General features: G+C 41.4%; 1 protein-coding gene across 1 annotated transcript; it reads right to left on the reverse strand.

Moving 5' to 3' along the window:
- Positions 1-10471: 10471 nt before the first annotated feature.
- On the reverse strand, positions 10472-15658 carry LOC101735189 (fibrous sheath CABYR-binding protein). The gene is made up of 5 exons (XM_031906022.1): positions 15614-15658; positions 15418-15465; positions 14757-14858; positions 11936-12746; positions 10472-11629 (listed from the first exon to the last, which is right to left on the reverse strand). The coding sequence occupies exons 3-5, from the start codon at positions 14852-14854 to the stop codon at positions 11579-11581; spliced, it is 960 nt and encodes a 319-aa protein (XP_031761882.1). The 5' UTR covers positions 14855-14858; positions 15418-15465; positions 15614-15658; the 3' UTR covers positions 10472-11578.
- Positions 15659-22655: the final 6997 nt, after the last annotated feature.

Below are 22655 nucleotides of genomic sequence, written 5' to 3' on the forward strand. Positions count from 1 at the left end.
GCTGTCCTTATGGGAAACGTAGCTTCTACGTGCTTGGCATACAACGATTTTTTATGCCAGCACGTAGAAGCTACGTGCTTGGCAGGGAAAGGGTTAACTGGATAATTCATGGAGAGCTGCAGGAAAAACAAAGAAATATTAAAACAAGAAAAAAATAGCAGCTCCTAAAAATTTCTCCCCCAGGGGGCTGCCCAAAGTGTTGAAAAGCTCTGCTCAATGAATTCTGTCAGTTCAGTGTATAAGTTCCTTGTGCCTCTCTGTTCCCTTTATACTGCATTTTATTTTGCACATGTTTGACAGCCAGACCCTGCCTTGGTGCATCAGCAGATGAGGGAGTGATGAGGAGCCTCACCTCCTGCTGTTCTGATCCCTCTTGCTCATTACAGGTAGAACTGGAGCTATAGAAAGGCGGCCATGTTGTGGCTCCTCGTATGCTCACCATCTGTTCAGCTCTCTGGCCTATGGGTTAATAATAAGCGTACCTGATTGGTCTTTGTTTGGAACCTCTGATGTCGGCACGTTGGCGTCCTTGTTGCCAGGGCAACTGGAGTATATGGCGATCTGCACGGGTGAACACTAATACGGGCACTCTTAGGGTACGATTCCTCCAGAGACTGGACTTTAAAACTAATGTATGGTGCATACACTGATCGTGCTCTTCTATCTACCTCTGCGAGATTCTGTATAAACTAATGAAGTATGCGAGTGAGTGTGGGAGTTGCAGTTCAGCTATAACAGGTGGTTCCTTTCATTTATTCTATCTATTACATATATATCTATTTGTATTTAATCTATTTATTTCTGTACACTTCTTCTCTGGACTACTTATATTTTTCTCCAACTATGGTCTTTTTTCATTACCGTATATACTTGAGTATAAGCCGAGTTTTTCAGCACCAAAAATGTGCTGAAAAATTCACCCTCGGCTTATACTTGAATCTCACCTGCAAAAGCCAGTGCCGGCGATCGCCCCAGCCCCTGTACACTTCCTGCTTCTTCAGCGCGCCTGGGCGGAAGTGATGTCACGCCCCCCCCCCTCTCCTTCACTTGGCCGATAGTCCACTTGTCCCCCTCCTTCTTTCTGGCTTTTCTTTCCACCTTCCTCCCCCCGGTAACTATGGCTTCCAAGGTGGGGAAATCCGTGGACTTGGAGCAAAGTTGTGTGCTGTGCTGTCAAGACCTGGACATTTGCCGTCGACTAAAATGAGAGTCCTGTGCGAGCAGAAGTACTGCGTTGTGTGCAGGGAGGAACTCGATAAGGTGGTGTTTGTGAATAAACTGGCTCCTTTTACAAGCCTCCCTTTGCAAGCTTTGTGTCGGACACCTAACAAACTTTACATATGAACGAACCTGGTATAAGTGCAGGGACCTGGCACGGCATTGCATACATACTGTAGATCCTAATTATAGTTAATAAAAATTGATTGAAGTTAAACTTATGTGTGTTTAACTTCAATCAATAATTACCTATAATTAGTATGTATCGTAAGTACAGTATTTACCAGTATTAGCAATACTGATCAGGTATATCCATATCATGTGATCAGCATTGCCAATACAGGTGTATATTGTTAATTATTATTAATTACTTAATTTAAAATTGAACACATGGTGGATACCAATCAAGCTGAGTATTGAAACTTCCCATCCTAGGCTTCCCATCCTAGGCTTATACTCGAGTCAATAAGTTTTTCCAGTTTTCTTAGGTAAAATTAGGTACCTCGGCTTATACTTCGAGTATATACGGTAATTGTTTTGTGCACGGTGGGTGGGTAATCACTAGTAACACTGTCTATGATGTCATCAGCTGAAGCTTGGCGCCAATTTGGGTTTATGAGTGGGTTTGCTGTATTGTTTGTTCACTTTGAGAAAGGCTGTGGAGTCAACCGAAACGTTAGTTTGACACAATAAATTTCTCTGTATTTTTTCACTAAGACCTGTGAGTGCGGCATCTGTTCATTTTTTGCATGATACTTGTTTGTATTCTGAACCCAGGCATCTGTGACTCCATCATTACGTGAGTGCCTGCTTCCTGTGTGGTGCTGAAACGTTGGTATCAATAAACCTCTGATGTAATCAATTTTTGTTTGATCCAGTGACTTCTGTATGCAAATCCTGTGTGTGCCGTCACTTATGGTGTGCTGCTTACTAGCATTTTTTTTTATATATAAAACAAGGTAGAAATCCAAAAATGAAGTGCCGCACTCACAGGACTTAAATTAAACAAAACAATTTTTTTTAAGCCAAACATCTAACGTTTCTGCTGTGAACCACTGATAAACCCCAATGGCATGTAAAACAAACTAAACAGCAGAACATAATGAAACAATAGTGTGTAAAAAGAAGTAAAGAAAAGCTCAAAGGTAAGTATGAACAGATTGGAAAATCCTGGCTCATCTTTTGCTGAACTGCAACCCTCCTGTATTAAATCAGGAGCTGCCGAAATAGACCCAAATAGTTGGGATAGTAAGAATAGATACCAATAAGGTACGCAACCCCCGTATTGAATATTACACCACACACATTCTGGGAGCGCTGTTCCGATCGACCCCAAAGCTGCGTCCTGCTCGTATAGAAGGAGTGTTAAGTGCGGGTTATGATAATAAGTGCTTATGATAAGCAGAACCTAACATAGGGTTTGCTTGGAGAATACCCCAATGTTTGTGAATAATATTGTGTTTTCTTTTAGAATGGTTATTAAATTCTGTTACAAAATCTGCCATTTGTGTTAATTCATTATTTACTGACCTTTGTTTTTTCTTTAGAGTATCTGATCTCGCTATCCCTCCCCCAAAAAATACATGGACTGAAAAACAAAAAGAGTAATTAGCAAAAAGTAGTAAGCTTTTTACAATAAAGTAACGAGCTTATAATGTACAAGCGTTACAATCTCACTCTCTGATATGCATAACATACATAAATTGTGAATGTAATATCAATAGCTGTTGCTGATAGCAAAATGTATCAAGCAGGGTGGTTGACAGCAGTAGAGACATATCATAAGGGTGCTTAGGTGACTATACCGAGCCCCTAGCATTTAGTTGCGCAACAAAGGCAATGGGCCCCTAGCAACTGGGGAGTATATTGCCAGGTCCAAGGATAAACAGCATATATGAGGTGTGCAATTTAATGCACAAGTTTTTTTTTTTACCATGTACTATACATACTTGCCAAAAATGAAGAAATGCAGTCTGATTGCCAATTGGAAACCACATCATACAGATCATGGACTGAAATAAATTGCCAGGTAATGCAATGTGAAGATTATGTATCATTAACATGTTGCGTATACTTAAGAAGGGGGAAACAAAAAAAAAATAAAAATAAAAAAGTAGAGGAACAGGAAAGGACATTGGGGACAGAAAGTGAGTCGGGAGAAGCTACAGCAAGTTAAAGGAAAGAAGGATAAAGAGGGGAAGATGACAAAAAAAGACAAATTGCACAAGAATGGAGACCCTGGTAGAGAGCGGCCATTGCCACGTTAATATGAATTATTAGATGCTGTTGGTGACATTCAAAACTTATATAGTGATTAAAATATGGCTCACCAAGTGCCACAGTAAATGCTTAAAACAACATTAGTGGTGATTTTAGTCTTGACTGCAATGGGGTCATTTTATTTTTTGTGTGCACTCTGCTTTCTGGTGTAAAAATAGGGAAATAGGCTAAAAGTGAGAGAGACCCTAACAGATATCAACATAGTATACATTTTTATATAGGCACGAACCATGCATGATTCACTACGGCACTAAGGAATCATTGGTCAATATTTTCATTCTACATCCTGGTAGAAAGGCTAAGGGGGAGATTTATTAACATTCGAGTTTGATTTTTTTTTTTTTCAGGTCTTTGCACCCCCTCCCCATGAATAGAGCCCTGCCGTTTTTTGGCAGTGCTCTAAACCGTACAATATTGTTGATACATGTTTGGCCAACTCCTTTGGGTAAGAAAGTGCTCTTCCTGCTTGAAATAACTAGTGGAAGAGAATTAGAAACATTATAAGAGTTGGCAACACATAATAAGGACAAAGTAAGAGAGAAATGAAGCCATTGTGTGCTCAGCAGTGATTCCATTGAAGGGAAGGGTTCCACTGGATGCTGCTGAGCCTGAAGTAATGTCAGCTGGTGTAATGTGTCAGTTTCTGCCAACCATACAACAAGCCAGTATGATAATGAACTGTTATAAAGTTTATATCAAATTACATGGTTTATTATTAGTGACACTGTTCATGATACTGTGGTCTTATTTAGTCCTAAGCAGCCCTTATCCCTGTATAATTAATTGAAAGCCTTGTCTGCTTTTCTCTCTTCACAGAAATGTTATTTAATCCACATCTCAGCAGCACTGGCCCATACTGGGATAAAATTGACAACAGAAAATCTGGACCCAGAGTTTGCTCATTTGCCTCTGGAGTAACCAGTTGGAAAAAGTTTCATATGAAAAATGCTGAATTTGTGACAATGACTATATCCCATTTCTAACTAGAAAGAAACATTGGAGACACCTTCTCCCGAGCAAAATATCAGCGCGGCTTTTTGAGAGGAATCCGCATTTTTGCCTCCAAAGTTCTCCAAGTTCTATAAGTGACTAAAAAGTACGAAGGGTCTCAAGCCTGGGGTTCAAGACGACCTAGAAGGATCTAGCAGCTTCTGTTGTTCTACCAGCCGCCAGGAGGAAAGGGATATGCCAGCTGGAGATGAAATTTCTAGGAATACTTAGGATACTATAAAGATAAAAAGCAGCCCCCATACAAATCAGTTAAAGGAGTTGTTCACCTTTGAGTTACATTTTAGTATGATGTAGGGAGTAATATTCCAATACAATTTGCTATTGGTCTTTAGTTTTTATTATTTGTGTTTTTTAAATTATTTTACTTTTTGTTCAGCAGCTCCTCAGTTCGGAATTTCAGAAGTTATCTGGTAGCTAGGGTTCAAATTACCTTAGCAACCAAGGGGAGGTTTAAGGCTAATGTCCGACTGAATGATTTACTTCACTTTGGAAAGCTGAAACATTGCATAGGCCTTTCCACTAGTGACTCCTATTGCCAGTGGAAAGGCATTTTGGAGCAGTAAGTCGCCCGCAGTAGCAGAGATCTGTCTCAGGCGACTAAATCGCTCCGTCTGACATTATCCTTAAACCACTTCCTGGTTGCTAAGGTAATTTAAACCCTACCAACTACATATTAGGCTAAATGAGAGGCTGGTCAACAAATAGGTATTCAACCGCACAGCCCTTAGATCAGGCTTGATGCATCAATGCTCGCAAGGCACACCGCTGAGCCCTTCAATACAATCCAAATATAGAGGAGAGCACCATAAAGCAGAATTCTGCAAAAATGCTATTTATTTCAGACCAAAATACACAACATGTTTCGGGCAGTGTGACGCCCTTTATCAAGTGTAAGTATTACTTAAACAAGGTGAACCATTTAAACCATAACTCCACCCTCTGTGTCCATTGATTGGTATTCAGAAGTGTCCATCAAAAGTCAAAATTTTCTCATGTGTTGCTTGTTTTTCCTTGCCATTCATTCCAATTTTAACACTGTGTTTCATCAAAAACATATCTCATATCCAGTGTTATATTACTACACAATTTTAAAATACATAGATCATTGATTGAATAATAATAATGGTAATCACACCATCAGGAATTACTCTTACCCTTATCTTAATGAAGCTACACACCCTGACGCAAAGGAATTCAAGGCCTGTAAAAAATCAATCATATTTATAAATACATATTACTAGCACATCATAGAAATATTAAAAATCATTATAAAAAGGGTTTCAGACTCCACGCATCATTGAGGCCATCTGGAGCTAGAGTATTAAGCTTCTTTATCCATTTGCCCTCGAGTTTCAGGAGATTTTTCTTGCGATCACCACCTCTTACATCCAACTTCATTACATTACTTCACCGAGAACACACCACCTAAGTTGTGCAGCGCTATGCTTAAACTCAATAAAGTGTCTAGACACCTGTGTATCTGTTTGTGTACCGGGTTTAAAGTTTCTAATATTTCCTTTGTGTTCTTGTATCCTAAGTTTCACTTCTCTTACAGTTTGGCCTACATACCCTAACCCACATGGGCATTTTAATAAGTAGACCACATACGAAGAATTGCAAGTGGCAAAAGTTCTCAGTGGTATATCATACCCTTTAGAAGGGTGGCAGATGGACTTTCCCTTTATGATCGAGGAACAACAATTACAATTTAAACATGGATAGGTACCAACTTTTTGCACCCCTTTAAATCTTGACTTCTTTATTCTAGTGTCTGAGGGACACAAAATATCTTTCAATGTGGATCCCCGTTTGTAACAAAACAGAGGGCTACTTTGAAACAATTTGCCAAACTGTTTATCATTCTGTACTAGAGGCCAATATTTATAGACCACATTTTGTACTCTCCCACTGTGTCTACCATATGTAGAAACAAAGGTTATTCTCGGATTTTCGTCAGTTTTATTTTTGTTTTTTTGTAATAAATCTTTTCTATTAATTTTATCTACCTCCTTAACTGCAGTCTGGACTATATTTGTTTCATACCCCCTTTCAATAAACCTTTCGGTAAGCCTGGTTTTGGCCTCCTCATATTTCTCTGCACATGAAGCAATTCTCTTAGCACGCATAAATTGGCCCTTCGGTATTGCACGCATTATTTTAGGGTTATGATAACTCTTCGCATGCAATAAATTATTTCTATCAACATCTTTCCTTTAAAGATCTGTCTGTAATAAACCACCCTGCAGAGTTAACCTAACATCTAAAAAATTAATTTCAGATGTCGACCATTCATATGTAAATTTAATAGTATCGTGGCCTTTATTTGCCTTGTTAATCATTTCATGCAATTTATCTAATGGTCCTTTCCAGAACAACAAAATGTCATCCACAAATCTAAAATAGGCGTGTATTGATTGACAAAAAGGTTCATTATCTAGGGAAAAACTTCTTCTCCAACCGGTGAACAAAAATATTGGCAAAAGAAGGGGCGACTGTCGCCCCCATTGAGGTACCTTGCGTCTGCCAATAGAAATCACCTTCAAAATTGAAGTAGTTCCTAGACAGAACCATATTCAAACAATCAAGCAAGAAAAATATTTTAGAGTTAGCCAAATCTATTTCCAATAAAGTCCTCCACAAAGGCCATTCCTTCTTCATGGGGGATAGAGGTGTATAAACTCTGAATGTCAATCCAGAATCATGTTCTCTGGCATAGTGCCCAACTGTTGTCCGTATATATTCGAGTATAAGCCGATCCGAATATAAGCCGAGGTACCTAATTTTACCTAAGAAAACTGGAAAAATGTATTGACTCGAGTATAAGCCTAGGGTGGGAAGTGCAGCAGCTACTGCTAAGTTTCAATAATCAAATAATGTATAGAGGACAAGGAAAGTGCTATTCCCTTAAGGGCACCAATTAGTTAGGTACCCCTCCAGTAAATATAATGTTTAACTTGGACAATGGGTGTAGAATCATCTGCAGAACAGCAAGGGTGTTTTCCCTCAAAACACCATGCTGCCATCTTTAAAGATTTCCCACGTACTGCCTGCATGCACTGCTTGGACTCCTCTAGTGAATAGCACTTCGTTATTAGAAATCCTATTTAGAAATCTGCAGCCTGAACTGATGCCTGAATGCCAACACTACGTGTAGGTTCTTATGGGCCACCAGAGAAACTGACACAGAGGGCCCACTTTCATAAAAAATAAGATGTACTGTAGACAGTGCTAAATGTTACAGTTGTCATATAGACTTATGGTGGATAATGGAAAAGGTGACTGGCTGGGTTACACTAGGGAATATCCAGTTCAACAGCGCTTAAACCCGACTGCTCTACAATAGGATGGACAGTACCTGTGTATGGTTTTTGTTGCATATTTTAAATTTCCCATGTAAAATATATAGGTTTCTACATGTAAAAAAAATTAACAAAATGCAAAATCAAAACAAATGTATACTGTATATATATATTTACTCTCTTACACTGCATGAATTTTTGCAACTGGATTTTTTTCCTGTGCATGTATGATTTTCCATTCAGCCAAACACAGAGCTGATCAAACATAACTCTAATAACTAATTAACTATAAATAAACTATATCATTATTATTACTATTTCTAATTAAGGTAGGAGTATGTAAGAAGCACGATTGCCTTTAGGGCGATGAAAGAGAAATATGTAAAACACTGAGGCAATCTGGCTTAATTGTGAAAAAATGCTTTCTTACATGCAGCAAGGACAGGTAAGTGATGAGTAAGTAGATATGTCCAACTCTGGGCCTTACATGGAAAAACTCTGCAACATGTGTATAGAAGACCGGGATCCCCCCCACTGCCGGTAGAGCTGCAGGTAGAGGTATCTCCGTGTGTGTAGGGTAGAGACATGCTCCGGTCCGCGCCTGCAGCCAGACATCCCCCAAATGTACGGCAAAGCGGGGCACACAGAGAGCGCCAGTTAGAGGCGCACACAGGAGCCATGCACAGGTAGAGACGTGCTTCGATCCGCATCCCCCCAATGTACAGCCGAGCGGGCCACAGAGCGCCTGTTGAAGACGCACAGGGGAGTCATGACGACACGCGCGCACGTACACACGCACGCGAACGGTCATGGGGGGGGGGGGTTGCTGTTGATGTGCGGCCAGGTGTGATGCCAGCACCGTATTCAATCGAGTATAAGCCGAGCATGAGTTTTTAAGCACATTTTTTGTACTAAAAAACTCGGCTTATACTCGAGTATATACGGTAATTTCAGTAAGAGGTCAGTTGTATCCTTCAAGCAACACTTAATTTTCCATACTTCTTGCTGTAAATAACTATCTACATATTTGGACAAAGGTTCTAATACAGACCCCCATACCTGAGACAATAGGTCTCCCCGGGGGATTACAGGGCTGAACACTACAGAGCTAGCAGCAAACTAACTGCAATAAAAACTAGGACTTCTGTTTCAAAGTGGTCGGCTTAAATGTTCTTCTTCTTAGCGCCCCCCATTTTGTAAACGCTACATTTTAGGGGTACAGCACCCAAGCTCTCCACACTTCTTCTATAGCGAAGCAGGTTGTTTGTGCTTTTCTAAGTGACCCTGCCCCCCATCTTTTTGTGGCGCCGCTCTGAACCCCCCAATTTTCCGATTGACTTTGACAGGGAAGATTTTCAAACTGCTGCCACTCTTACAGCTTTGAAGCTACATTCCCATAAATTTGAATAACATAATCATGTGGTCACCCCGAATAAACAAAAACATTGGTTGGATGACCCAAAGTGGGAGGGGCCAACAACAGCCAATCAAATTTCACCTATTGACTTGAAAGGGGAACTTGAAACTGCTGCCAATCTTACAGCTTTGAGGCCACACTCCCCAAACTTGAATCACACAGTCATGGGGTCAGTCTGAATGAAAATATGATGATTGTTGGATGCCCAAAAGTGGGCGGAGCTGTAAACAGAAAATACGATTTTACCTATTGACTTGGCAGAAATCCAACCTGCTGCCATTCTTACAGTAATAACACGGGGTCCCCAAACTTTGCAGAGTTAGGCACCAGGCAACTGCGGTTCAAGGTTATAAAAAGTGGGCGGAGCCACCAACAGCCAGATTTTACCTATTGACTTTAAATGGGGAAATCCAACCTGCTGCCATTCTCTCAGAATTAACACCAGTGTCCCCAAACTTTTCACAGTTTTAGTTTTGCAAAAGTGGGTGGAGCCACCAACAGCCAATTAGATTTCATCTATTGAATTTTATTGGTTTGATGCCAGGGTTCCCAAATTTTGCACAGTCAGTCACTCACCCATTAAATTTTATTGGTTTATATTTAAACTGATGCCATTATTTAAGTATTAATTCCAGGGTTGTTAAACTTTCCAAAGTTAGTCACTGGGTATTTGTGGCTCGTCCACTTTTTCTAACTTTGAACTGCAAACAGCCAATCACATTTCACCTATTTACTTTCAAAGGTGAAGTGTAAAATGCTGTCAGTCACACAATTTTTATGCCTGAGTCCCCAAACTTTGCAAAGTTGGTCAATGGGAGGCTGCAGTTCAAAAATAGGAAAAAGGGTTGGGCTAATCAGAATTTAAGTTGTTGCCATTCAGACACTATTAAAACCAGGGTCCCCAAAATTTGTGGTTTTTCCTATATAACTGTGCTCCAAGGTTAGAAAAAGTGGGCAGGGTCAACAACAGATCAGATTTCATTCAGTGACTTTACATTTTTTAACCCAACATCAAGTTTGTTCTCAAACTTCCCATTCTAGTTGTACATAATGTGCTGATGTTATTAGGGGACACTGATATGGGCATCCACTCACTGACCTATTGTTTGTGTGTGTGTTGCTGTGCCTGAAACTCAAATGAAAACACCTGGAAATATGTTGGCCTAAATTGATAATGGACCCGTGCTTCAGGCCAAGTCAACTTAATAAATTCACCGTAGGGATTCAAGAAAAACACAGAGCCACATTTACGGGAAAACCTGTTGGTGGTCACAGGATTTATTAATATTATTAACAAAAGGGGGTGTGGTATAACATCCAATGATCCAGATGAAGGCGAACAAACCCCTTTCAGTGCTTTCAGTGCCAATTTGCACTGAAGGGGAAAAAAATTCCTTCCTGACTCCAAACGGCAGTCGGTTTTATTCCCTGGATCATGGTTTTATATATATATATATATAACACACAAACCCTGGTGCTCGGCTTCCTGACTCCTGGAAACGGCAGTCGGTTTAACACCCTGGATCATGTTCTGTGCACCCCACCCCCCAAGCTAGTACCCAACCCACTACACAACCACCCACCTCCTTTCACACATCCCTGCACCCAATAACCTACACATGTACTCATGAACCCCCCACCTTCATGCAACCCACCCCATACACATGCATGTGCCCACCCACCCCATGCACACCAACACAAGCACCCACCCTCTACACACCCAAACATGCATCCATCTCTCTTTACACACACACAACCTCCACACATGCATGCAGATAATGATCCAAGGAAGGCAAAAACCCTGGTGCTCGGCCAATTTGCACTGAAGGGAAAAAATTCCTTCCTGACTCCTGGAAACGGCAGTCGGTTTAACACCCTGGATCATTCTCATGCACCCCTTACACACACCCTCACCCAACACCCCCCGAAACCCAACCCACCACATATCCAACTATCCACTATACATGCACAACCGCCCATCATCTTACACACACATTCATGCACATACTAACCCATTCGCCTACACATGCATTCATGAAACCCCCCACCTACATGCAACCCATCCCCTAAACATGCATGTGCCTACCCACCCCACACAAACCCACACAAGCCCCCACCCTCTACACACCCAAACATGCATCCATCTCTTTTTACACACACACAACCTCAACACATGCATACAGAAAATGATCCAAAGGAAGGCAAAAACCCTGGTGCTCGGCCAATTTGCACTGAAGGGAAAAAATTCCTTCCTGACTCCTGGAAATGGCAGTCGGTTTTAAACCCTGGATCATTTTCTATCTAAATTCATACTTACCCATACACACCCATAAAAAGATATTGATGGAATAATTCAAGGAGCAGGATGATGATGGTGGCAGCAAAAGGTTCTTCTGGTCGAATGCTGAAAAAATAATGAAAAAGCTTAGAAAGAATTTAGGGCCAGTCTAGTTCCCAATGAGAACCACTTTCCAAAAGTGAATATCCAACCCAGACCTACAGTGGCCCTATGAAAGTAAATATACCACACACCCCATTGGCCTACTAGAGAATCAGCAGTGACATCTGTAGAATTGCCCAGATCTTTACCCAGCAACCTAGTACCTTGTAAGATTAGCTATACACTTTCTATTGATCATTCATTGAGCTGCACTGGCCAACATGGGGTGCTGGCAGATTTAAAGTGATTGCCAGTATAAAGATATATTACCCAAATTCTCTGCAGCCTTTTCATAATTGCCCTCTTCACCCTTCTTCTTAGGGCTGGTCTTTCCATCTCTGCAGAAAGAGCTGCTTCTTCGTGTTCTTCTGCTGCATACACTTCTTCTTCCTGATATTCTAAAGAAGGAGCATCCTCTTCTTGGTGCTCAGTAGAAGCATCCCCTTCTTGATGTTCTGCAGGAGGACCCTCCTGCTCTTTATGCTCCTCAGCAAGAGCCTGCTCTTCTTTACCCTCTTCAGCAGGAACCTGTTGTTCTTTGTCCTCTTCTGCTGGAATCTCCTCTTCATGATCCTCAGCAGGAACCTGATCTTCTTCATTCTCCACAGCAGGAGCCTGGTGTTCTTCTTTGTGCTCCTCTGCAGGAGCCTGTTCTTCTTTGAGCTCCTCAGCAGGAGCCTGTTCTTCTCTAGGCTCCTCAGCAGGAACCTGTTCTTCTCTGGGCTCCTCAACAGGAGCCTGTTCTTCTTGTGGCTCCTCAGCAGGAGCCTGTTCTTCTTGTGGCTCCTCAGCAGGAGCCTGTTCTTCTTGTGGCTCCTCAGCAGGAGCCTGTTCTTCTTTGGGCTTCTCTGCGGGAGCATGTTCTTCTTGGGGCTCCTCAGCAGGAGCCTGTTCTTCTTGGGGCTCCTCAGCAATAGCCTGTTCTTCTTTGAACTCCTCCACAGAAGCCTCCTTTTCTTCATGCTTCTCAGAAGGATCCTCTTCTTCTAGATGTTCTTCTGACTTCTTTTCTTGATGCCCTATAGAAGTCTCTTCCTGTCCCATTGCAGCAGGAGCTACCTCTTCTTCTTCTTCAATGGTTCTGAAGGTTAAAATGTAAATGAATCAATTATGTAATTTTTTTTTGAGGTATAAAACTACAATCATGGCTACTGGATGAATACTATACACAGATAGCCGTTTATTACATTAACAGTATATTAATAATTTTAAGGCCATCTATAAACATCATACCTGCTACAAAATAGTGCTGGGCGGTATACCGCCAAATACCGAATACCATTTTTTTGTTAAAAAACTGATATTCATTTTTTAAATACCCCCATACCGGTGTAGATCGGGTTGCGCCCCGTGCGTACGTGACGTCAGTACGCACGGGCACCCCGTGCGTACGTGACGTCAGTACGCACGGGCACCCCGTGCGTACGTGACGTCAGTACGCACGGGGCGCCCGTGCGTACTGACGTCACGTAAGCACGGGGCGCAACCCGAAGCAGCAACAGAAGCGCCACGGGCCGCATCGCTGCACCCACAGGCTCAGGTCCTTGTGCTCTAGAATGGATATAGGTGGGCCCCCTAAGGGGTGCTGAGGAGCCCTGTCCTTCCCGACTGCATATGGTGGGCACAGCATTGTATGACTTTCGGGGCACAGCATTGGCCCAGATGCAAGTGCTGGATAAATGAGCACTGAGCGGCATCATTTTGCATCCTTTAGTGCTTTAGCACTTGGGTCTCTGTGGCTTTTACAAGCATACAAGGAGGGTATTGATCAATGCACATCTTCTGGCCCCGTGATTTATTTGTAATTTATTCTGCGCAAGAGCATACATTTTTAAAAACAGGCAAACAATTACTTGTTCGCACTTTGACCCACCCCTCTCTAGCTTTATATGGGGTAGATACAAAGGGATGAATTTTGGGGTGCTACAACCACATGGAATTCTTGGCCTTATTCCTGCAAAAGTCGCAAAGCTGGCCTGGAGCTGGCCAGCTTGCTGTATGAGGGGGGGGGGCGGTTTAAAATACCGTGGCCGGCCTGCAAACTATTTAGGGGCCCTGGCCACCAATGTTAATTGGAAAAAAAAATATCGTCAAATATCGTGAAACCGATATAATTTTGAAAAATACTGTGATATAAATTTTTGGTCATACCACCCAGCACTACTACAAAACTGTCCCTACTGTAACATATGTGGGCAGTTACCGATCTCAGTACGTAACATGCTCTTCTGTAGGGATAGGCTACATTTTAATGAGGAGGGAGCTCTATGTTTAGAAATCACCTACTGGTACTGTGAGGCAGGGGCACTTGGTATATTGTATAAATGGATAAAGACTAAACTGATAGACTGCTAAACATATAAGTGGAAAAAGGGATGCGTTTATAAGTGCAAGATGTTTCAATTTATCTTGCTATATCTGTACATCCACCTTTTTTTATGGCATTCCTGAATTTGTTCATAAGTAGAATAAAAGCATATATTGTGACATGGGCAATAACTAGAATACATGCTATGGCTGTAGGTACCTAAAAAAAGGAAAACTATACCCCCAGAATGAATACTTAACCAACAGATATTTTTTATGTTAAGTGAACTACTAAAGAATCTTTCCAAACTGGAATATTTATATATCGGTAAATATTGCCCTTTTACATCCTTTCCCTTGAGCCACCATTTTGTGATGGGCTGTGTGCTCCCTCAGAGATCACATGACCAGAAATAATGCAGCTCTATCTGTATCAGGTAGAAGTGTGGAAGCAAAAGGCAGAACTCTGTCCATTCATTGGCTGATGAGGCCTAGCATGTATGTGTGCCTTGGCTTGTTTGTGTGCACTGTGAATCCTATGATCCCAGGTAGTGGCCCTTAATTCTTAAAAAGGCAATTTTCTATTTAGGAGTACCCAATAGCACATACTACTAAAAAAGTATATTTTTAAGAAAAAGGTTTATTTAGATGAAGCAGGGTTTTACATATGAGCTTGTTTATGCAATATATTTATATAGAGACCTAAATTGTTTGGAAGTAAAGTTTTTCTTTAAGGACAAGGACTCAATGTTTTTTAATAGAAGTATGACCAAAGCATACATACCCAGCAACTGCTTGTAACTCCTGTTCCTTGTCCCAGATCTTCATGATAACGTCGACAAGGTGTTTCCGTATAGTCTGCAGGCACAGAGCAAGGTGCATGGGTCTGAGCAAAGGGGAAATAAAAAAGACATTTATGATCATGCTGATATATATTATGATATAATATATATATATATATATATATATATATATATATATATATATATATATATATATACAAAATCATAATATAATTTATTATGATCAATATTATGTATTGGAGATCAACATATTTTGCAGTTACAGATGTATAGATTTATAGAAAATACTAAAGGAGCATGTGGTATTGTAAGAATCCCTGAGCATTCGTATGCCTTCTGTCACAATAGGGAGAAACCCAGTGGCCCAAAAGCATTGTGTGCAATAGTACTGTTTGCAATATCTGTTCACTGTTTATTTGATCTAAGGCAATAATCAAGTAAATAAAGAGTTAATGCAGTATTACTATATATTCCCTTAGATATTTGTACCTAAACAGGTGGACAGTAAATTTCTTTTTTAAAACAAATACTGGCAAAACTCACAATTCATGTTCCCTATACTCTAAAATACATTGTGTATATTGCAGAATTTGGCGATAAATACCCAAAAAAAGCATCAGGGGCAGAGAGCAGGTAACTTACCTTCTGGAGTAGCAGATATTCCAAATACTCCATCCCTTTACGTGTCATCTGTGGGAAAAGAGACCTAATGTTAAGCACTGCTTTATACCAATCCCATTATTGTGGCCTTGTAGCCTTTTGTTCTTTAATGATCCTCATTATTATAGAGTCATACTGTGAATAATAACCTCTCCAATAAAAAAAAAATGATACTTACAAAATTCAGACACACATTATGGAAGACGTTGGTGTCTTCTCCAGCTTATCCAGGTGATCCTGTAATATAAAAGAACATGTGTGAGAAAGGTATCTATTAATCAGTGCTTTTCCTCTTTTAATCAGACCTATAAAGGAAAAGTTCTTCAAGACCCAAGTAGTTTTCATGCCTCCTCATTATAATTGTGATTCCCTTACTGACTTCTAGGAGCCATTATATATTACCTTTATGCACACTGACATATGGCTCTGTTTAATCCCATTACCATTTAACCTGGATAAAGGAAATAGTTATCAAAACAGCAGTTATGTTCTGTGCAGTTCTAGACCTACCCATCCAGTCTTTTTGTCTGAGCCTTACGCCATTTTATCTTAAAGATTCACATAAAATAAGCTGGGACAAGAGCTGACAATCTAAAATCAGTAATTCCTTATTTATTAAAACACCTATTTTGGATTCCTTACCAGATGGTTGATCATTGCCAGAAAGTGGCCGATGTTTTCTGCGTCAGAACTCTCACCACGATCAGTGATGTAGCAAAGAAGGAAGTGTTCCCTGAAAAAAAAATAGTTCCCATTGAGCGTTGATAAAATGTTCTTCAGTTGCATTGTATTTCTAATATAGAGGCACTTTTTTAATTTATTATCTCAGATACCGTGTGATGTCAAACACAAAACATTGCAGTTTGCAGATGTTTGGGCGCGGTTTATTCGATATAATTAGGTTTTAATTACCCAAATTTCCCCTGGGGCAATGACAAATGACTTCCAACATGTAATAAGACCAGTTTTATTTTACTTACAAGTTGACCATCTTCCCGAAGATCCCTCGGTAGTGATGTTCTGTAATGAAAAATACCCATTAAAAAAATGTCCATTAAACACTGAGCTAAAGAAGCAAAAAGAATTCACAAATAATAAACTAACACTGTAATCCTTGCCAATTACAAACACAATGTTTGCCTTAATCCTGTTACATTTTTGGCTACAGTGTCATGTTCTTGAGACTATTCCCATTTAATGGAGTTGTAAAACACTTGGATGGGGGGTGCCAGTTTTTTTCAGACACCTCCAGAGACAAAAATCATTGCTTTTTCCCCAGCCTGTGTCAGCCCAGCCCAAGGTACTTCCCTACAGAATGCCACAGCGCCATTGTTGCCTTCCCCCAGGTATCCCTTTTACCAATTCAAGCTGGGTACAGGGGCAGATTAAGCATTAGGCCATACCTAGGCTATAGCTTAGGGGCCCATATAGATTTTTTAAATGATTATTTTTCAGCTCTACTCTCCCATATCTGTTTTACTTATTATTTGCGCTAATGTGCGGGTGTGTGCCCAAGGTTCACTGAAGCTCTCTTAGCCCTGTTGAGTAGGGTTCAGCGCACACCAGTAAAGTCACCAGCACACGCCGAATTGAGCACAGCATATAAAAGGTGAGAGCTTCAGTGAACCTTGGGCACGCACATGCTACATGGGCCCTCCTAATCACATGGACCCCACAGATATTTTCTCCACAGATACAGCCTAGAAGGGTGGTGTCTGTACAAAGTGTAGCCTAGGGGCCCAACATATCATTAATCTGTTACTGGCAGTCAAGTACCAAGAAGTTACTTGGTAGAATCAAGGCACAGCAAAATAGAGCTGTTGAATGGAAATGGGATACTAGCAAACTTTTTGGCTCACGGGCCACATTTACTTACCCCTGGGCCAGACCGGGCCAGGGCGGGTAGGGCCAGGCCAGCGTTACGCCCCCTTCGTCTCTTTAATTCCGGCCCGCCAATGACACCAAGTCTCGCGTGATGAGACTTGGCGTCGTCGGCGGGCTGGATTAAAAAGGCCAAGGGGCCGGATGTGGCCCGCGGGCCGTAGTTTGCCCACCCCTGAATTAGACTCTCTATGTTGGGGAAAGGCTGTTAGCTAACTGACAAGCACAATGACTTCAGCAATTGATTAATGCAGGATTTTACCATAATAATAAACGAGGGCCTCCATGTTGCTGTTCTCTGTCCTGAAGTCCTTTAGGTCGTCATAAATCATCTGTAAGTGAAAGCAAAGAGAATTAGGCACACAGTTCTAAATGGATCTAAATACTGCTCACAATCAGTCTGACTTTGAGGACAACAGTGACAGAAAAGATTTGGGGATTTCTATGGCACCTACATGTCCATAATAAGAACGATGGCTCATGGGGTGGCAGTCTGTTAGTTTTTTCCCCAGGATGGTGTATTTAACAAATGGAGTCTTGGTCCAGGGAAAAATGTGGCCATTGAATTCTTTGAGGGTTGCCTAACATATTGGCTCCCTCTCTGTAAACAAGCTCTTCCGTGCCCTTTACAGAAACTGTTTAGTGTAAAAATTAAACTGGATAAATAGGTCATGTAAAATAAAAAATGTTTTCAATATTGTTAATTAGCCAAAAATTTAATCTATAAGGCTACAGTGAAGGGATGTCTAACATATTAGCCAGAACACAACTTACTTCTTTACATGTCTTTAACCCAGTGATCCCCAACCAGTGGTTCGTTAGCAACATGTTGCTCCCCAACCCCTTGGATGTTGCTCCCAGTGGCCACAAAGCAGATGCTTATTTTTGAATTCCTGGAGTGGAGGCAAGTTTTGGTTGAATAAAAACCAGTTGCACTGCCAAACAGAAGCTCATTTTGGCTGCCAGTCCATATAGGAGCTATGAAATAGCCAATCACAGCCCTTATTTGGCACCCTCATGAACATTTTTCATGCTTGTGTTGCTTCCCAGCTCTTTTTACATTTCAGTGTGGCTCACAGGAAAAAAAGGTTGGGGATCCCTGCTTTAACCTGTGTCTCTCTTACTCATTAGTTGTCAGTGACTTAACAGGGGACCACATGAGACCTAACTGCTCAGTTAGTTTGCTTTTGAATCTGACCTGCATGCTCAGGAAACAAAACATGTCCCATGTGGCCCCCCTTCAAGTTGCTGACTGTGTAGGAGAGATACAAAGAAGGAAGTGGTGTTCTGACTATGATATGAGAAATCAACTCTCTCCAGCCTTTATAGATAACATTTTTGGCTAACTATATTGAAAACTATTTTTATTATATTATCCAGTTAATTGTACACTGAACTGGTTCTTAAATGCAATTCTATATCTGCACAGAGGTAAATGGTATAACAGGTCCTCCTATATGTGTAAAAGAAGACAGTGACAGAAGTCAGATTCTGTGCAGACAGACAGGTGATTAAGGAAAGGTTATGTAGAATAGTGAAAGGCAAACAGTAGTTCAGATGAGAAGGTATTTTGTACGAAAGAGACAGTGGCATTACCTGAAACGCAGCCATGTTCTCTCTCACACTCAACAAACCTAAAGGTACAGATACAAATGGGCATGACATTAGTGACAGAAATAGAAAGATTTTAAATTTAATAAAACAAATTTTCATTTCAAATATGCTTAATAGTTCCCAGATAATAATGGCTTGCAGTTTAAAGTTCTGTTATTCCCCTTCTCATGTTTCAAAGAAGCAGTTTGGGGAGGCTAAAGATGGCCCATACAGAGACCTACAGCTAATGTGAGACTTAGTGGATTCGCTGCTGGTGTAAAAAATGAACCTCCCAACTACCTCTTGCTGTTCCCACTGACTCCCAGGGATACTGCGCAAAAGTGCGGGTGGGAGAGCTTTTTTACCCTAAAATGATTAGGATGTAAGAGTATTCATACGTGCACTTCTGTTAGGGGTTCTCTATACATTTGTGCTTGGGATCAGTTAGCTTAAAGGGGCAGGTCACCTTTAAATTAACTTTTAATATAATGTAGACATTGATATTCTGAGACTATTTGCAATTGGTCCTCTTTTATTCTTAATGGTTTTCAGTTATTTAGCTTTTTGTTCAGCAGCTCTCCATTTGGTATTTCAGCAGCTATCTGGTTGCTAGGGTTTAATTTAACCTAGCAACCAGGTAGAGATGGGAATATGAATAGTTTAGGGGCCTGCATGGAAAAATAAGTAATAAAAAATTACAATAATAATAAAATTGTAGCCTCGAAGAGCAATACTTTTTGGCTGCCGGGGTCAGTGAACCCCATTTGAAAGTTGGAAAGAGGCAGAAGAGAAAGGCAAATTATTCAAGAATTACAGACCAATTGCAAATTTGCTAGGAATAGGCCATTCTATAACATACTAAACATTAACTTAAAAGTGAACCCCCCCTTTAGATGTGTTTAAGTTAGTTTTATAGAGATAGAGGCAGTGGGCACTGACACTGAGACACAGCCTGTATGTACAAACCCAGCCCATTACACGCAGTGAGATGCAGCCTGTATGTACAAACCCAGCCCATTACACGCAGTGAGATGCAGCCTGTATGTACAAAACCAGCCCATTACACGCAGTGAGACGCAGCCTGTATGTACAAAACCAGCACATTACATGCAGTGAGATGCAGCCTGTATGTACAAACCCAGCCCATTACACGCAGTGAGATGCAGCTTGTATGTACAAACCCAGCCCATTACACGCAGTGAGACGCAGCCTGTATGTACAAAACCAGCCCATTACACGCAGTGAGACACAGCCTGTACAGTGGAGGAAATAATTATTTGACCCCTCACTGATTTTGTAAGTTTGTCCAATGACAAAGAAATGAAAAGTCTCAGAACAGTATCATTTCAATGGTAGGTTTATTTTAACAGTGGCAGATAGCACATCAAAAGGAAAATCGAAAAAATAACTTTAAATAAAAGATAGCAACTGATTTGCATTTCATTGAGTGAAATAAGTTTTTGAACCCCTACCAACCATTAAGAGTTCTGGCTCCCACAGAGTGGTTAGACACTTCTACTCAATTAGTCAACCTCATTAAGGACACCTGTCTTAACTAGTCACCTGTATAAAAGACACCTGTCCACAGAATCAATCAATCAAGCAGACTCCAAACTCTCCAACATGGGAAAGACCAAAGAGCTGTCCAAGGATGTCAGAGACAAAATTGTAGACCTGCACAAGGCTGGAATGGGCTACAAAACCATTAGCAAGAAGCTGGGAGAGAAGGTGACAACTGTTGGTGCGATTGTTCGAAAATGGAAGGAGCACAAAATGACCATCAATCGACCTCGCTCTGGGGCTCCACGCAAGATCTCACCTCGTGGGGTGTCAATGATTCTGAGAAAGGTGAAAAAGCATCCTAGAACTACATGGGAGGAGTTAGTTAATGACCTCAAATTAGCAGGGACCACAGTCACCAAGAAAACCATTGGAAACACATTACACCGCAATGGATTAAAATCCTGCAGGGCTCGCAAGGTCCCCCTGCTCAAGAAGGCACATGTGCAGGCCCGTCTGAAGTTTGCCAATGAACACCTGAATGATTCTGTGAGTGACTGGGAGAAGGTGCTGTGGTCTGATGAGACCAAAATAGAGCTCTTTGGCATTAACTCAACTCGCTGTGTTTGGAGCAAGAAAAATGCTGCCTATGACCCCCAAAACACCGTCCCCACCGTCAAGCATGGTGGTGGAAACATTTTGCTTTGGGGGTGTTTTTCTGCTAAGGGCACAGGACAACTTATTCGCATTAACGGGAAAATGGACGGAGCCATGTATCGTAAAATCCTGAACAACAACCTCCTTCCCTCTGCCAGGAAACTGAAAATGGGTCGTGGATGGGTGTTCCAGCACGACAATGACCCAAAACATACAGCAAAGGCAACAAAGGAGTGGCTCAAGAAGAAGCACATTAAGGTCATGGAGTGGCCTAGTCAGTCTCCGGACCTTAATCCAATAGAAAACCTATGGAGGGAGCTCAAGCTCAGAGTTGCACAGAGACAGCCTCGAAACCTTAGGGATTTAGAGATGATCTGCAAAGAGGAGTGGGACCAACATTCCTCCTAAAATGTGCGCAAACTTGGTCATCAATTACAAGAAACGTTTGACCTCTGTGCTTGCAAACAAGGGTTTTTCCACTAAGTATTAAGTCTTTTTTTGTTAGAGGGTTCAAAAACTTATTTCACTCAATGAAATGCAAATCAGTTGCTATCTTTTATTTAAAGTTATTTTTTCGATTTTCCTTTTGATGTGCTATCTGCCACTGTTAAAATAAACCTACCATTGAAATGATACTGTTCTGAGACTTTTAATTTCTTTGTCATTGGACAAACTTACAAAATCAGTGAGGGGTCAAATAATTATTTCCTCCACTGTATGTACAAAACCCGCACATTACACGCAGTGAGACGCAGCCTGAATGTACAAACCCAGCCCATTACACTCAGTGAGACGCACCCTGTATGTACAAAACCAGCCCATTACACGCAGTGAGACACAGCCTGTATGTACAAAACCAGCACATTACACGCAGTGAGACGCAGCCTGTATGTACAAACCCAGCACATTACACGCAGTGAGACGCAGCCTGTATGTACAAACCCAGCACATTACACGCAGTGAGACGCAGCCTGTATGTACAAACCCAGCACATTACACGCAGTGAGACGCAGCCTGTATGTACAAACCCAGCCCATTACACGCAGTGAGACGCAGCCTGTATGTACAAACCCAGCACATTACACGCAGTGAGACGCAGCCTGTATGTACAAACCCAGCACATTACACGCAGTGAGACGCAGCCTGTATGTACAAACCCAGCACATTACACGCAGTGAGACGCAGCCTGTATGTACAAACCCAGCCCATTACACGCAGTGAGACGCAGCCTGTATGTACAAACCCAGCACATTACACGCAGTGAGACGCAGCCTGTATGTACAAACCCAGCACATTACACGCAGTGAGACGCAGCCTGTATGTACAAAACCAGCCCATTACACTCAGTGAGACGCAGCCTGTATGTACAAACCCAGCCCATTACACGCAGTGAGACGCAGCCTGTATGTACAAACCCAGCCGATTACACGCAGTGAGACGCAGCCTGTATGTACAAAACCAGCCCATTACACGCAGTGAGACGCAGCCTGTATGTACAAAACCAGCCCATTACACGCAGTGAGACGCAGCCTGTATGTACAAAACCAGCCCATTACACGCAGTGAGACGCAGCCTGTATGTACAAAACC

The sequence above is a fragment of the Xenopus tropicalis genome, chromosome 7, assembly GCF_000004195.4.
Source record: "Xenopus tropicalis strain Nigerian chromosome 7, UCB_Xtro_10.0, whole genome shotgun sequence".
Classification (NCBI taxonomy): domain Eukaryota; kingdom Metazoa; phylum Chordata; class Amphibia; order Anura; family Pipidae; genus Xenopus; species Xenopus tropicalis.